The sequence below is a fragment of the Centroberyx affinis genome, unplaced genomic scaffold (assembly GCF_046629955.1).
Source record: "Centroberyx affinis isolate AG114_WGS23_722 - 3 ecotype Tasmania unplaced genomic scaffold, CSIRO-AGI_Caff_v1 ptg002237l_1, whole genome shotgun sequence".
Classification (NCBI taxonomy): domain Eukaryota; kingdom Metazoa; phylum Chordata; class Actinopteri; order Beryciformes; family Berycidae; genus Centroberyx; species Centroberyx affinis.
Genome location: NW_027280533.1, coordinates 48,542 through 62,355, shown reverse-complemented (window position 1 = coordinate 62,355; position 13,814 = coordinate 48,542). Strand labels below are relative to the sequence as shown.

The 13,814-nt window shown below is 42.6% G+C and overlaps 1 protein-coding gene across 2 annotated transcripts; it reads right to left on the bottom strand.

Annotated features, from left to right (window-relative positions):
* Window positions 1-1,057: 1,057 nt before the first annotated feature.
* Window positions 1,058-10,706, bottom strand: LOC139655343 (mitochondrial glycine transporter B-like). Of its 2 annotated transcripts, XM_071532728.1 has the most exons (8): window positions 10,370-10,706; window positions 9,895-10,008; window positions 7,265-7,389; window positions 6,566-6,650; window positions 5,401-5,580; window positions 4,162-4,330; window positions 3,426-3,589; window positions 1,058-3,338 (listed from the first exon to the last, which is right to left on the bottom strand). In XM_071532728.1, the coding sequence occupies exons 2-8, from the start codon at window positions 9,907-9,909 to the stop codon at window positions 3,216-3,218; spliced, it is 861 nt and encodes a 286-aa protein (XP_071388829.1). In that variant the 5' UTR covers window positions 9,910-10,008; window positions 10,370-10,706; the 3' UTR covers window positions 1,058-3,215. The 2 variants fall into 2 exon arrangements, with proteins under 2 accessions (XP_071388829.1, XP_071388827.1); XM_071532726.1 differs by lacking the exons at window positions 9,895-10,008; window positions 10,370-10,706 and adding an exon at window positions 8,514-8,564.
* Between the last annotated feature and the right edge of the window lie 3,108 nt (window positions 10,707-13,814).

Genomic DNA, 13,814 nt, shown 5'->3' with positions numbered 1-13,814 from the left:
ATAAACAAGCCATGCTCCTCAGTAACCAAGCCTTAAGTTTTATCCTTTCAAAGAAGAGAAAACAATTTGAACACTATATGAATGCTCACCTGCCATTCATTAGTAATGTGGGGACAGGGGATTTCATTTCAAGTGATAACAGACTTTCCACCAGTTTATTTGATATTTGTCAAGCTTCTTCAATCACTCGTATAACTTTCACTGTTGATCAGTTGATCACTGTCATTCTGTTTGCGATTGCGTTTTCTGTCTGGGAATAAAGGAAACACTGACATGGGGCACAAAGCAGCTAATGTAGGAACCCTGGAGTGTTATAGGGTTTGAGCTGTTGCGACTGTAGTATGCATGCTCGTGCGTTTTTGTTTTTTTTTGCAGCATGGTTGCTGGTATGTTGATTCTTTTAAGTGTTGACATGTTAGTTTGTTAGATTTTGGTTGTCTGTAGCATGCTAGCTGACATATAGTTTGCTAGTTGCGTGGTTGCTCTGGCTGAAAAGTACAGGATATCACCTGTGATCCAAAATCAAAATCAAATAGGATCTGTTTGATGAACCAAACAACTTGAACTGATTACTCAACAATTCTTGTGCTCATGCAAAACACAAAAAACAATCAGTCACAATGACATGCAGACACAGGCTCTCTCTGGCTCACATAGTTCCATACACAGACACACGTTGCTCTGTGCTTTTTACTGAGTGTTTAAATCACTCATTCAGTGTCTTTTAACCTGATATAGAAAAAGTTGTGGGGAAAGGGAAAAGATTGGAGCCAAATGAAACTCAGCTATGGTTGAAAGGCTGAAGGCATCCAGCCAAGCAGCTGAAGGTGCCCAGATTTATGTCTAGTACGTCAGCTTTGTGCTGCACTGGAGAGGCAAGATGACGAGGAACACAAGTGGCAGGCAAACTGGCCTCGAAGTCAAAAACATTGTAGTTCTAGATCAAAATAAAGAGATCTTATATGAATAAGAGTAGATACAGATTGATTGTAATGAAGCATGGTTAACCTCATCCTAATTCTAACACAAGAGACAATGACTTTTACAAAAAGGGGAAATTTATTGACAATAAAAACCAACAGGCACAGCATCCGTCTGAGCAAACACATGCACAGACCAAATATCTACTAGAACAATGACCATATACAATATAGTCACAACAGCAAAGACTACAGATGTGATGCGATGATGAGGATAGCCAGCAAGGCAAAATGTGTGAATTACAGCACATAGTGCACAGTTGGGTACAGAGTTTGTGTTACACAGCAAACAGAGAGAGAGGCTGATAGAATCAACTCAAGTCACACAAACTCCATTCCACTTGTACCTTCATCAGCCTCAAGGGGGCCTTGGATAAAACCATGTAGGTCTGTTCCTCAAGTTCAACTGCTCAGTCCCACATCTCCCTTCATTTCAGTAGTGTTCACTAGACTGTTTTTCATCAGAATAGTCAAAGGTTTGTACTTTCTTGGTCTCTCTACACCATCCCAAGCCAGAGCAAAGGGGGCTCCCACATAAATATTTATGAAGTAATACTGGCATGCTGACTTTGATGTTGATCAGTGCCCTGTGCAAGGTAACGGGTTTGCAGTATAACCAGCTCTGTATCTGGGACCATAGTGGATATAAGTGACTAGTTCTATCAGGTTACCAAGACTTCCTATATTCTCTGTTGTGTTTGGGTTCATAGTGTTGTATGCCACTGTTCCTCAGAAAATTCAACCCATCAATCAAATCAGTCAGTCTTTTCTACTGATGGAAGCTTCCATTTGGCATTGTTTTCTGGATAAACACTTCTATACAATAATCCTTTTCAATATATCACATCTTCAGTATTAACAATAATAAATACTATCCATAGATAATGGCACACTGTACAATCAACATAAAAATATGGCCTTCATTTGTGACAATGAATAAGTCTGTGTATAGTCAATATTTACAAAGGCCAGAGGGAGGCTGGAAAATGTCTTTCCAATACTGACAGATTCTGTAGATTCATATACACATAGTCGCACAATGAGTGAGTAATGCTTCCCTTGCATGCTTATTGTGATGGAAATACGCTAAGAGGCTTCTCATTGCTGTTTCACACTCCAAGATTTGCAGATTTTGTGATCACAGCATTTATATAAAAAAAAAAATCTAAGAAAAAAGTCAAAGTGCTTACTTAAACACACAGAAAACGTTGTAAATTGCCTTGCGGTTTTTGAGAAAGCGGTCGCAAAATCAAGCATTTTGTTGCAAAACACACAAAACACTCCACAAAATCCTGGTGGGACTGATACATCATCACAACTCCGAATGTCTTGGACTTGCATTTGCTAAGTCCAGATGCAACCAATGATCATTACTTGTTTAGAAAGCACATCTGGTTTGATTAGGCTAAAGGATGCACCTCAGTTATAAGTTTAAATCGGCACAGTTATGAGTAGTATGCTAGCAATGGCTTTATTGTGCTTATTGAAGTTAATCAGTCCAGCCTAGGTTCTTTCCCCACAATGCACAGCAGTGTGGCTAATTGCGATTGTCTGAGCTTGAAACAAAACAAAACGCCCAATCGTCAGTCTGCCTGTCAATAAATATAAGTCAGTTGGCAAGTAAGAAACAACACTCAGTCTAATGCGAGTTTCATAAATATGGCACAAGCCGGAGTCGCTCTCTCTTTCTCTCTGCTGCACTATGTTTTTGGTTAGCTCAGCAGAAACTCGGAGTGTACCGGCTTGCCGAGTGTCACTTTTGTTTCGGCAGCGTTTTCGAAACACCTTGTCAAAGGCGACTATGATGACAAGGAGAGTCATATAGTCCCTCTGTCACTGGATTAGGTGGCGGCCGTACCTCGGGGTGTTACGGAGAGTTTCACTTCCAACACGAAGTCAGAGGAGGAATAAGTTCACTTCACAGCAGTGAGGGAGTGTCACTTCAGTTCAGGATTGTTACGCCACGGTCTTGAACTCACGCACTAACAGATACACACAGGCACATTTTCACAAACATCTAAAAACCAACAAAAACACATACACACAGCATTCTCACTCTCATCACTCTTTTCAACCATTTCTATCCACCTTGCTTCTCCGCTCAATATCTTGGTAGTCTGCGATCTGCTGTGCTCCCTCTTCCTCTTGCGTAGGGCATTCGCTGTGGAAAAAACATCATCGCCCCCCTTATATTTCATCCAGCCCTCTGTTCATGTGGTTCCAGACGGTTGCTGTTCAGGATTTGAGGCCCATCCGAGCCATCAGCTGTTCGTAGACAGTCCAGGCCATGGCGGCCATCAGAGTGCGTCGAAGAGACCTGGGCACTGCGCCGCGGAAAAACCCGCGTAGGCCGTTCTCCTGAGGGACAGAGGGGGGAAGTTCAGTGTTACATTACCGGCATAACTGTAAACCAATACAGTTTCTGAAAATGAAAATGTCACGCACTGTGTAGATGTAGCGAACAGCGTCGGTCGTGCTCCAGTGGGACGGGCTGACTTGGATGTGGGTCTTCACCACGTCGGCAGGCTGGGTGACCAGGGAGGCCAGGACACCGGACACCACTCCGCAGCCGAAGTTCATCAGCGGGGCATAGCATGACGAGCTCACCTCTGAAAGAGACGCGCCAAGTGTCAGGAGAAAATTACAACAGTACGCTGAAATGTATTGTGTATTGCACTGCTAAGAGATGCAGTAAGGTAGATCTGGGCTTCAACTATTTCCACCCAGGATTGAAATTAATAATTGAAACTCTTGCCCTGGAGAGCCAGGCACCTCAAATGACTTGTAGGGACACACTAGAAATAGGGCTAAAGTCCATTTCCGAGGCCATAGTTTCAAAGACATTAGACTAGGATCGAATGTACAATAGTACGATTCAGGTAATATTGCCAAATTAAGTTCAGTAGCAGCCTCTCATAGTTATCTTATTACATCTTATTTGAAAAACAAAGAAAAAAATCTCTTTTAGGCTGTGAGCACAGCAACATGCCAAAGCAGAAGCACCTGTGCGTACTTCCTCACTGTTTCTATGGTTTAACAGCATAAACAGCGTGCTTAGCAATCCAGTCGAACTACAACGTGCAACAATTGTGCGGCATCCTGCTCGCCGGCGCTCCACAACAGAGCACTTGAGGTTTTAAACGGGCTCCATTTTGATGTGGCGCTCCGGCGTGGCTCTCACCTTGAGGCAGCGACCTCTTGGCCTGGCTGTAGAACATGACGTAGATGCCGGAGAAGGGAGCGTCTCGCAGCAGCGTGGCAGTCAGCCCTGAGAACAGAGCCCTGATGCCCTCTGTCTCATACACGCTCCTCAGAGCGCCTGCCACGCTCACGTAGTTATAACGGCCGCTCTGAAAACACCATGCAGACACAAAATAACAACACGTCAGGACATTGGAATCGCACAGTTACAACATCCGGAATGAGCAGCAAAACCAGTCAGTGGCAACTCTTCACAGCATACAGTTAAAAGCAATTTTGATCAGCTCTGCCAGCAGGGACACAGAGCTTGTTCAATGGTCCAACACATGCGCACACACACACACACACACACACACACACACTCTCTCACTCAAATTGTTTCAGCATTCCCATCTATCTCAGCTGCCATCACTGTGTCCATCCATTTTGATCAGGCAGCATGTGACATTCCTCAGTTTTGTTCCTCGTCTCCCTTCCCCACTGCCTTGATCAGCCGGCCCACAGCAGAATCACTTCCTCCCCATCTCCCTCTAACCTCAAGTCCACCATCTTGATGATGGTGACAGGCAACATGCTGGGACCAACCACAGCCCTCGCTACGGCTGCCAGAACAAATTTCAATATTAGAAATGTCCGAAAAATAAATACAAATTCAATGGATTCAAGCCCCAACCTGCCCATTAAAAAACATCAGAAACAACAGGGTTTTTTGTGTTTTGACAGCCAGTTGAACTGAATGTATCACTGGCTCCTCATGCCTTGGTCCCATAGACTCTCAATCTCTGTCACAATACTCTTCTATTAGCCAGCTAGTTTGTTGTTAGCACACACATGCTTCCTAGCATCATAATGGCAGAAAACACTCATGATCAGCATGATCACATTACTACTCCCTCTAATTTAAGAAGCAATGTTTGGAAGGCATTTGGATTCCCCTCTGTAAAAGGCAAGACTCACATGGTGACTCTTCTCTCTTGCAAATTTAAAAGAAAACACCAACCAAAATCTTTCAAGAAACTGCATAAAATTTTATCAAGGACCACGTTGGAAACAAGTGTTTACGTATGCTTTTACACGTTATCCTCTGGGTTGTACTGTTGTTTGTACCTTTTTATACCTGATAAATCAATCTATCAAGCTATCTATCTGCTCTCGTGTCAACACGCAGGGTCAGCGGGGCTCTGGGCTCTCTCAGTGTCCCCATCGGTCTGTCGCTCACCTCGAAGCGCGTCTTGATGACGGTGACGGGCAGCATGGAGACTCCGGCCACGGCTCTGGCCCCGGCCCCCAGCAGAACGGCCTCGCCAGCGTTGGGGGCCCGGTCCAGGAAGAAGTGCTGCTTCAGGGAGTAGAAGGTGCTGAAGTAGATGCCCACCCCGGGGATGCAGCGCACAAAGGACTGGCGGTGGGGAAGAGCAGGGAGAAGAGAGTATTGTATGAGTGCCACAGATTTCTTAAATTATGCCTGTTATGGTTTATGTGATGGTGTTAAAGAAGGTCTTGGCTGAAAGAATAAAAGTGCCAACCCTGGGTTACAAAAAAGATATATCTTACATTAGCAGCTGGAAAACAGATTTTTTAAATAAAGAAAAGTCATACTATAAAGTTCAAATTATTTAAATTACAATGGTAATGTGACAAAAAAATACCCTCTATTTCTTGGAAAACGACACCAAAACTTGTTCTTTGAAAGAGAAATACCCAAGTCTAGCTCAAATGTTCTTGAACAGACACATTGTCGCAGATTACTGCTGTCTCTCTATATTTCTAGTCTGACAAGAGCCACAGCCGTACAAAACTTTATAACAAAAGGAAGCAGACCTCATACGGCTCAGTGTCTGGTTCCTAGAGGGAGACGGAGGTAATGCTAAGGTAAGCAGGAAGACGCAGTGAGTCAGTGCTGGAGAACAAGTGCTTCCACTGACAGACAAATATTAGGCTGACATTGCCCTGCTGTTTTGGTCTTTCTCGGTTTCTTTCTTTAGCGCTCCTGAAAAGCATTCTTCCCATTTGACGTTTTACACATTTTCATGTGCTACAAAAGGAATTCAAAACACATTTCAGAGAAATAATGCCAAATAAATACATTCTGAACTTATTTTTTAGCACAAGAAAATGTTTATATGTCCATCTATACAAGATACAGTTATTAAATACATTTTATGAATTAATTAGTGAAGTAATTTACAGTGTCAAAGGGTTAGGAAAACAAGAATAAACATACATTTAATTTCATTTGTCATTTTGCCATATAACCAGAGATAATAAGGACCAGAGCAGAATACAGTGTGGGGCTAGATCTGGCTACATACACATAATGTGAATTACAGCAATATGACTGATACTTGCAGGGTTTCTTAGTATGAATGAGGTCAGTTACTCACTGGTGAAACTCCCCTCCACAGACTGAAGAAATTCTCTGTCCTAATGATGTTGATGAAAACTGTAAACATCCCCACCTTCGGCGCACTGAGGGATGAAATTGATGAATGGTTACAGACACATAGACAGAGAAGCGAACACACACAGACACACATCAGCACTTATGCAGACGCACATAAATACACAGGTGTGATTTGCAGTGCTTGAACAATGCAACCAATCCCCAGAGAATCATTTCGGAGGTAAATGATTCTTCCAAGGCATAGCCTGCACCTGTGGAACGTTGTTTAAAACAAAAATCCCCTTTTTGCTGTTAACATTTCCTGTGCCTGTCCTTAGCGGAGGTAATTGCAGCCTAGTAGCTTGTGAGCATGACTAATTACATGGTGCTGGTGTGACTAATTGCCCTATATGGGTCATAACAGCGGATTCAGACTGCCTGCAGTTTTCGTTGTTACTGTGTGTGAGTGTGTGTGTGTGTCATACGTGCCCGGAGAGCATGTTGCTTGACATGTGCGTGTGTGTTTGTGTATGAGTGTGTGAGTCAAAGTGAGAGAGGGAAAATGGCAGAGAGATAAACACGATGAGCACGCTGATCTGTACACGTGCCTGACAGCATGCATGCTTATGTGCAGAATGTGTGTACATGTTTTCACACACACTTGACTTGTGTCTGTGTATGTGTGTGTGCACACACACACCCTGGCTTGGTGTTGTTCTGCAGGGTCTGCAGGCGTGTCTTGACCAGATCCAGAGGCTGGAAGAGCAGCGTAGAGCAGGTGCCGCTGAGAGAGCCACACATAAAGGCTTTGAGAGCTGGGTGAGCCTGGGGGCAATGACACAGAGAGAGAGAGAGAGAAGGTGGAAGAGAGAGAAACAGAGGAATGGAAAGAGCGAGAGACGAAGAGAGAGATGGGAAGGAGAATGAGGGGAATAAACGGTGGAAAGAAAGCACACAGAGGGGGAATGGAGAAAAAAGAGGAAGGGAGAGATGTAGAGAGAAAGTGGGATTAGAGGGGACAGAAAAGATAAGAGAGAGAAGAAGACAAAGAGAAACAAGGATAAGACAAAGAAAGGATAAAGGATTAGTCACCCTGTAAAAAGCATTACATGAAATTATGCAATTCAATATTTTATGTGGTGTCGGACACATGTTTGTTCACTGCAACACACAGGATACAACTTTCTCAAAACAGCAGGAAAAAAATGATTTGAAGAATTAATGAATATGGCAAAAATCCTGACACGACTGAAATGTGCTTCAAATAAATGAGCATTTCACCTAAATACATATATATAGAGCTATAATTTGAATATCAACACAAATATGCTTTGCATAGCATTTCTACATACAAACAAATGAGGCTGTAAACAGAGGCCAACTTCCCACACAGACAGAACCCAGTGGAGATGATGCAGATGTGCAGAGACAGACAGAGACACACACACACACGCACACACACACACACACACACACACACACACACACACACACACAGGGGCTGTCGGGAAGAATCACGCTGAGACTCAACGTTATCGGTGGTTACACGCCTCATGGACAAACAGACAGTAGGGGCATGAGACGCAGACATGGACGGACAGACGGACGCTAAATTTAGCTGCATTTGGAGGTTAATGTACAGATACTTAATATGAAGACAGACAGACACACAAAGACGTGAAAAGCTGAGGAACAGAGGCAATAACAATAACCACAACAATAACAATAACCACAACAATGACAAGAAAGAATGAAAGAATGACCACATAAAAGCTGCACAGCGTACATAAACTGTTTGCTTTACAATTACATGCGAGTAGGATACACTCACGGAACCAATACATAACACACACACCACAAGTAGGCTCTATACACTACTTCTTATACATGCTCCCAGGCACACATTTATATACATACACACACACACACACACACTCTATCTCCCCTACCTTCCCCAGGCCGCCTGGGGCTCGGCTTGGAGAATCCTGTTTTTCCTGCATTTTGCCCCCTTTCACCTCTCTCTCCCTCCGCTACTGCCGCTACAAATAGCATATTATAGAGTAAACCTCCATCTCTCTCTTCCTTCCCTCTCCGTCTCTCTCTCTCTCTCTCTCTCTCTTGCCAACCCACAATGGCTTGCTCCTGCTTTTTCTCCTCCCTTCCCCCTTTCGGAGCCGAAGCAGAAGCTTAATCCACGCTGCCTTTTTCTATGGGATTCTATCTCTATCTTAAGCGACACACTCACACAGCTGTATTGCTCTCCCCACTGAAAAGCTCGCTGCTAAATTCCGCCTTTGTCAAATGGCATGAGTCATGCAGTGGCTGGATATGTGGTGTGTGTGTGTGTGTGTGTAAAGGAGACTGTAAATGTGGGTCACAGAAAATGTATAGTAGTGGGAGTCTGTTAATGCTAGTCTTTAGGTGGCCGCCTACACGCCTGAAATCATGCATCCCAGTGGAGGTGGCAAGTGAAGAGAATTTCCCTATGGGGATCAATACAGTATCATATAATTAAACACTTCATCCAATCAAAAATCTGAACCATAATCATATTTTTAAAAGAATAACTGGTGATTTAAGACACTGGATTTCAGTGCTTCTGTGGCTGGAGCAACGATCCTATCAAATCAAGTCTGAAGCATGAAAATCAATCCAACATTGCTGTCATGCCCTGTAGATGGGCAATGTCCCACCTTTGAAAAAGATGCCATGGCAACAAACAGTCCTGAACAAATGACACGCTGCCAGGGGGAATTTGGTTTGGCTTCACTTCTATGCCTTTCAGCAGGTTTCAGATGATTTCAGGTGAGTGGCAGCGGTAGTCTTGTGTTATTCAATAGGAAGCACATGGCGCTAACGTTACCATGGTCAGGAGTTCAGTTCCTACTGGTGCCAGTCATACTGGAGACTGATGCATTCACGGTACTGTAAGGTGACAGGACGTTCTCCACCAAATGGCATTAGCAACCAGCCAAACAACTTTGTTTGGATGTGCTTTTCTATCATAAATATCAATTTGCATAGTAAAATAGTGGAAGTGCTGATATTTTGAAGATCACACCCATCATCATCAGTGGATGAAAAGGGTTGGCAGTAGTAAAATTGGTTCACTTTCATTTCAATAGTTTTTTTTTCTCCAATTCCAGCCATTTCAATGGTGAGGGAAACTTAACGTGGATAAAATGTGAATAGAATACGCTACTGAAATTAAGTTGGTAACAAGAACATCTAAGAAGGGATTTAATCTTTTAATCTTGAATGTGTTTATCATAAAACGCATAATATGTACGATAACCACATCGGACCATGCCAGCCAGCAGGTGCACTTACCATTGCCAACTCCATCTTTGAGGTGGATGCTGAGCCTGTGTGCTGAGCGGACGAGTCCAGTGACCGAGCCTTCTCCTCTGCTGCCGTTTTTAAGCTGGATGGTTTCAACCACAGCTAACGTTACAGCAAGGGGCAAATCAGACGACAGCCATGAATTACATTTCAAAATAATCAGCCGGCTAAAACTCCACAGAAAACTATGTTGTAAACTAGCTAGCTGCCAATGTACGGTGAAGCGAGGTCCAGAATTGCATGAAGTGTTGGCTAACGTTAGCAACCCGGCTATGCTACCAAGCTAGAAGAGAAGTGACAGGTAAAAATAAGTACTAGTGAAGTTACTTCTATCTACTTAACAAACGTCGTGTGAACCCTCTCTGCTCTGACTGCCACTGCCAAACAGTGACTCAACCTTCACACTGAGTAACTAGCTAGCTAACTTAGCATATTTAGCATGTTAGCTGCAGTCTCCCCTTACCTGACTTTGAGGTCTGTTAAGGACTGGTGCCGGTGATGGTCGCTCCACTCGGTTCGAAAAACGTCATGATTTACAGTCAGGGCAAAACTTTGCGAAAACTACAGTGGGATCTTTGTTCAATAATGTTAGTTAGTAAGCACTTTAACTCTGTGTAACTCTCAAGGGTGGATGCACAGCTTGCTCGCTAGCCTCGGTAGCTAACGTCAGCTAAGTTAGCCCTTCGTCCGCAACTTCTGGCAGGTTCTATTCTGTAGCTAACTTTAGAATACACTCACCTATTGCGCTACTTAGTATTTATATTGTTTTTTATGTCCTCGCATAGACAGTGTCCTCGGTGTCGTTTTTTAAAATAGAGAAAATAAGGCTGACGTTATGGGTGTGATGCCAGACCAACACTGACAGAGAACCTGCTGGGCTGCAGCGCACTGATAGCATCCAGCAGCCAAGTTCAACACACACACACACACACACACACACACACACACACACACACACACACACACACACACACACACACACACACACACCCCAGATAAAAAAAAATGTAAAGAATGTCATAGCTATATTTTCTATCTTTAGACTGAATAATAGTTTGTGCTTGCTACTTGTCTGAAATGTTGATTTTGATTGGTTGGATCTCGACAGTGAAAAAGAGCTGAATGGGAGAAATATATTTTATAATTTAGCAATATTCTAATTGATACTATCAAAGTGAAACCGAACAGGGTTTGATATTCTTCTTATCTTGGAATCTGATAAAGCTGGGGATGACTAGACAACTATTGCCCCGATTTTAGCCAGACTCTAATCGACAAGTGTGTGAGGGGAACATACTCTAATATCTTGATTAGAGTCTAATCAAACATGTTAGACTCTGGACGCAGTCGGGCAGTGTATACTCGTCAACGACTCAAATGCGAATGGATCCCGTCAATAGCCAATGAAAAACTATGAAGCTATGCCATAACAAGCCAATACGGTGTTTAGCCCACACCAAGGAGCAATCAACTAGTTAATTCTTCATACAGTAAATGTATAGATAGGCCTACCAATCTTTCTGGTACCAAGGCACACAGAAAAAAGAAAAATAGCCTACAGGGAAGACTATTATTATTATTAAGACTAAGATTATTGATTACACAAAACCTTGGCTGCAAGATGCCGATTTTAGACCGGAAAGTCAGGTTTTATAATTATTATTTATTAGCCTACATGTCCGGTTGGTAGTCCTGTGTGTATCCCTCATCTGGCGTAGTCGTTAAGTGTGTGATCCCCAGTTTTTCAGTCGTCATAAAAAATCTGCAGAAACCAGTCGGTTAGTGTATACGCCCAGTCTTTTCATTATCTGTTTAAAAGTTGTGTGGTGTATCCCCAGTGTAAGCAGTTCATGTTAGTTAGTCGGCCAGTGTAGGCTACTCTGAATGGCCTCAGGACGTCGCTGTTACCCTACAAACACAGTATGTCCCTGCAACGTCCAGGCTACCAAGTTAGTCCTGAAATGAAAAGGCCAAGCATGACTTGAAGACACAGACCATTTGGCTCAATTAATTAAATGTCATGCGACGTTTCACCGCCATTCAATCAAATATAGCCTAAGCAGTGGAGCTGCTCAGTGAACAACAGTGGAAGACTGATTGTACTGGGAAGCTCCATGGTGTGACTGTCTGTACACATATATATATATATGTATATATACATACTGTGTGTATATACATATATGTAATTATATATATGTATGTATGGCAGGGGTAAATAAACTTGACATTAAAATATCATCAATAGCTTCAAAAGGACCACAATAGTAACCATTTAGCTTTTTACAAACAGAAACCGTGTTAAGGTAATGCTAGGTCACAGCTTTGTCTGCTGGCTATTTCCCTACATGGAAAACATATGTATTCAAGACGACACCTACAAGGAACTCTGTAGTTATTAATAGTAATATTTGGCAAACTAATTATGAAATGTTTCTTAAACATAATTTAAGCTATAGGTTTAGGTTTCATTAAAACTTTAGGGGAAAACACTGGTGCTGTTGGTGAAGTCGGGAGTTGAGACAGAAATGTTTTTATCTCTATCCCACAAAACCATCAAAAAACAAAAAACAAAACATCCCATAGATGAAGGAAAGAACAGTGGCTCTACAGAGTCAGATCAGTCAACTCAAAGAAAATAGACAATCAGGTGAAACGGCAGTGAATAATGAAAAATAATCACAGGGGAAAGAAAAGATACTCAATTCTGCGAACAGGCAAGCGGAGAAAGAGCAGAAAAGGCATTAAAAGAGAAAGCCACAAGTGAACGGACTCCCCGCTGAGGAGGAGCCGACTTCCACTGCTGATCTAGTCCTCTTTCAGTAGAATACAAGAACAAGCCTGGTCTAAACTCACCAATAGAGTGCAAGAAAGAAATCATCTTTCATTTGACGGTGAAAGAAACAGTTGTAGAACGACATTCAACCGAAAGGCGGTGGTGGTTCCAGTGGATTACAAAAATAAAGAGTATCTGTGGTAGTCGGGTCGAAAAACAAATGCCAAATCAGTGATAGAAGCCCAGAGGCTTGGCTGTGCAGAAGGCCAAGGTCGAAGGATCTGTTTGCAGAGAAAAGAACTAGAAGTCAGACAGAACTGACAATCTCTTCTCTGATGATTTCTTTTGTTGGACAGACAGTTCATGTCTTAAAAAATGCAAGGCCAGACACCAGAGGCCTTTCAGAAATAGTTGCCACAATGTTTGGCACACAACAGATGAAATAAAAGAAAGAATAACTCTGACATCCACCTTGAAAAATAAATAGAAAATCAAGCACAGAGAGGAATCAAGAGGAAGGAGAATGGAGAAAGGGAGTGAATCAAACAGAGTAATGGAAAAAGTGGAGAAGATGAGACTGGGGAACCAAAGAGAGGGATATGAAATGCTGAGAGAAGCAGAGAGAAAACTGGAAAAAGAGGAGGGGGGAAAACACAAAGAAACTGACAGCAACTGAGGAAAGGGAGATGGAACACGTGAACAGAAAATAAAAGATAAATGCATTTGGAGAAGAGTTGGAGAAGGACTGAAGGGACCAAGGAGAGAAGAGGAGGGCAATACATTTTACATGAGCAAGCCACATCTCCAACAATCACTTTTTTGTTTGAATGAATTTCATTGCTTTTGAAGAGAGACTTGGGACTGGGACTTGTAGACTTGGGCACTACAGTTTCAACTGGCAGAACAGTTGAACAGGCAGAACAGTGTTAGTACAGCTTTTAAGGAAGTATGACCATCATTACTTGGAGTGATTAAGAGGATTCAAAGATTTTCCAACTTATCCAACGCTCTAGTTTTCTTGCACATCTTTGCAGTAATACATCTACAGGTTGAAGAGGCTCCAATATTTCAGTTCTTGAGTCTTTGAGGCAGTTCAGTGATACAACAGATTAGGAAAAAATACAAATGCAGAGTA